The sequence below is a fragment of the Guillardia theta genome, assembly GCF_000315625.1.
Source record: "Guillardia theta CCMP2712 unplaced genomic scaffold GUITHscaffold_688, whole genome shotgun sequence".
Taxonomy (NCBI): Eukaryota; class Cryptophyceae; order Pyrenomonadales; family Geminigeraceae; genus Guillardia; species Guillardia theta.
This window is the reverse complement of record NW_005434046.1, coordinates 1-890: the sequence shown is the minus strand read 5'-3', so window position 1 is coordinate 890 and position 890 is coordinate 1. Positions and strand designations below refer to the sequence as shown.

Genomic DNA, 890 nt, shown 5'->3' with positions numbered 1-890 from the left:
CCAGGGCAAGACCGTCTCGCATACTCACCGGCCGATCAGCAACTTCCGAGCTCCTTCCATCGAGCAAGTCGACTTCTTCCTCAGGCTCCTCAACGACCCGACCAAGACGCCGCTGCTCGTGCAATCCGGGGGTGGCAAGGGTCGAGCTGGGACGATGCTTGCATGTTACCTTGCAGTCTACGGATGCCAGCCCCCTGCGACTCAAGATTGGTCTCAACCCGCCATGTCAGCCGGGGAGGCCGTCGCTATGATCAGGCAGCTTCGGCCAGGAAGCATCGAGACGGAGGAGCAGGAGAAGTTCGTCCACACCTTTGTGAGCGCAGTGTGGAGGAGGCAGTCGGCGCTGGCCGAGCTGCCAGAGGAGCCCCAGGGGATCTCGCTGGAGGTGGAGGGGGCAGTGGACGAGAACGCAGACCTGGTTATCTTGTGCGGCCTCCCTGGCTCAGGGAAGTCACACGTGGCGAAGATGATGGCGCTGCGAGACGAGCGATGGCTGGTGGTGTCTCAGGACGAGGCTCGATCCCGCGACGCGTGCGAGCAAGAGGTGTCGAGGCCCGGCAAGCACGGCAAGGTCATCCTTGATCGCTGCAACCCTGACCGGGAGGACCGCCGGCGCTGGCTGGCGCTGGCGCAGTGGGCGAGGAAGCCGATCTGTGTGCACTTTGACTACGAGCAACAGCTGTGCGTCGCTAGAGCACAGCAGCGGATTGACCATCCCACCCTCACCCCCGGACGTCGCGTGCTGACTGCGATCGAGGCGATGGGGAGGAAGATGGACGCGCCTGGTCTTGACGAGGGGTTCGTGGGGGTCTGCCGCGTGCGGTCCTTGGATGCCGCCAACGAACTGATAGGGCGGCTGACGCCGATGCGGATCTGCAAGTTCGTGAGGA

The 890-nt window shown here is 63.9% G+C and overlaps 1 protein-coding gene across 1 annotated transcript; it reads left to right on the top strand.

The window, feature by feature from the left end:
- Nucleotides 1-154: 154 nt before the first annotated feature.
- On the top strand, nucleotides 155-883 carry GUITHDRAFT_149691 (hypothetical protein; the record flags this gene model as incomplete). The annotated part of the gene is made up of 1 exon (XM_005817679.1): nucleotides 155-883. A coding segment is annotated over one exon (729 nt), but the record flags the coding sequence as incomplete, so codon positions are not given.
- Between the last annotated feature and the right edge of the window lie 7 nt (nucleotides 884-890).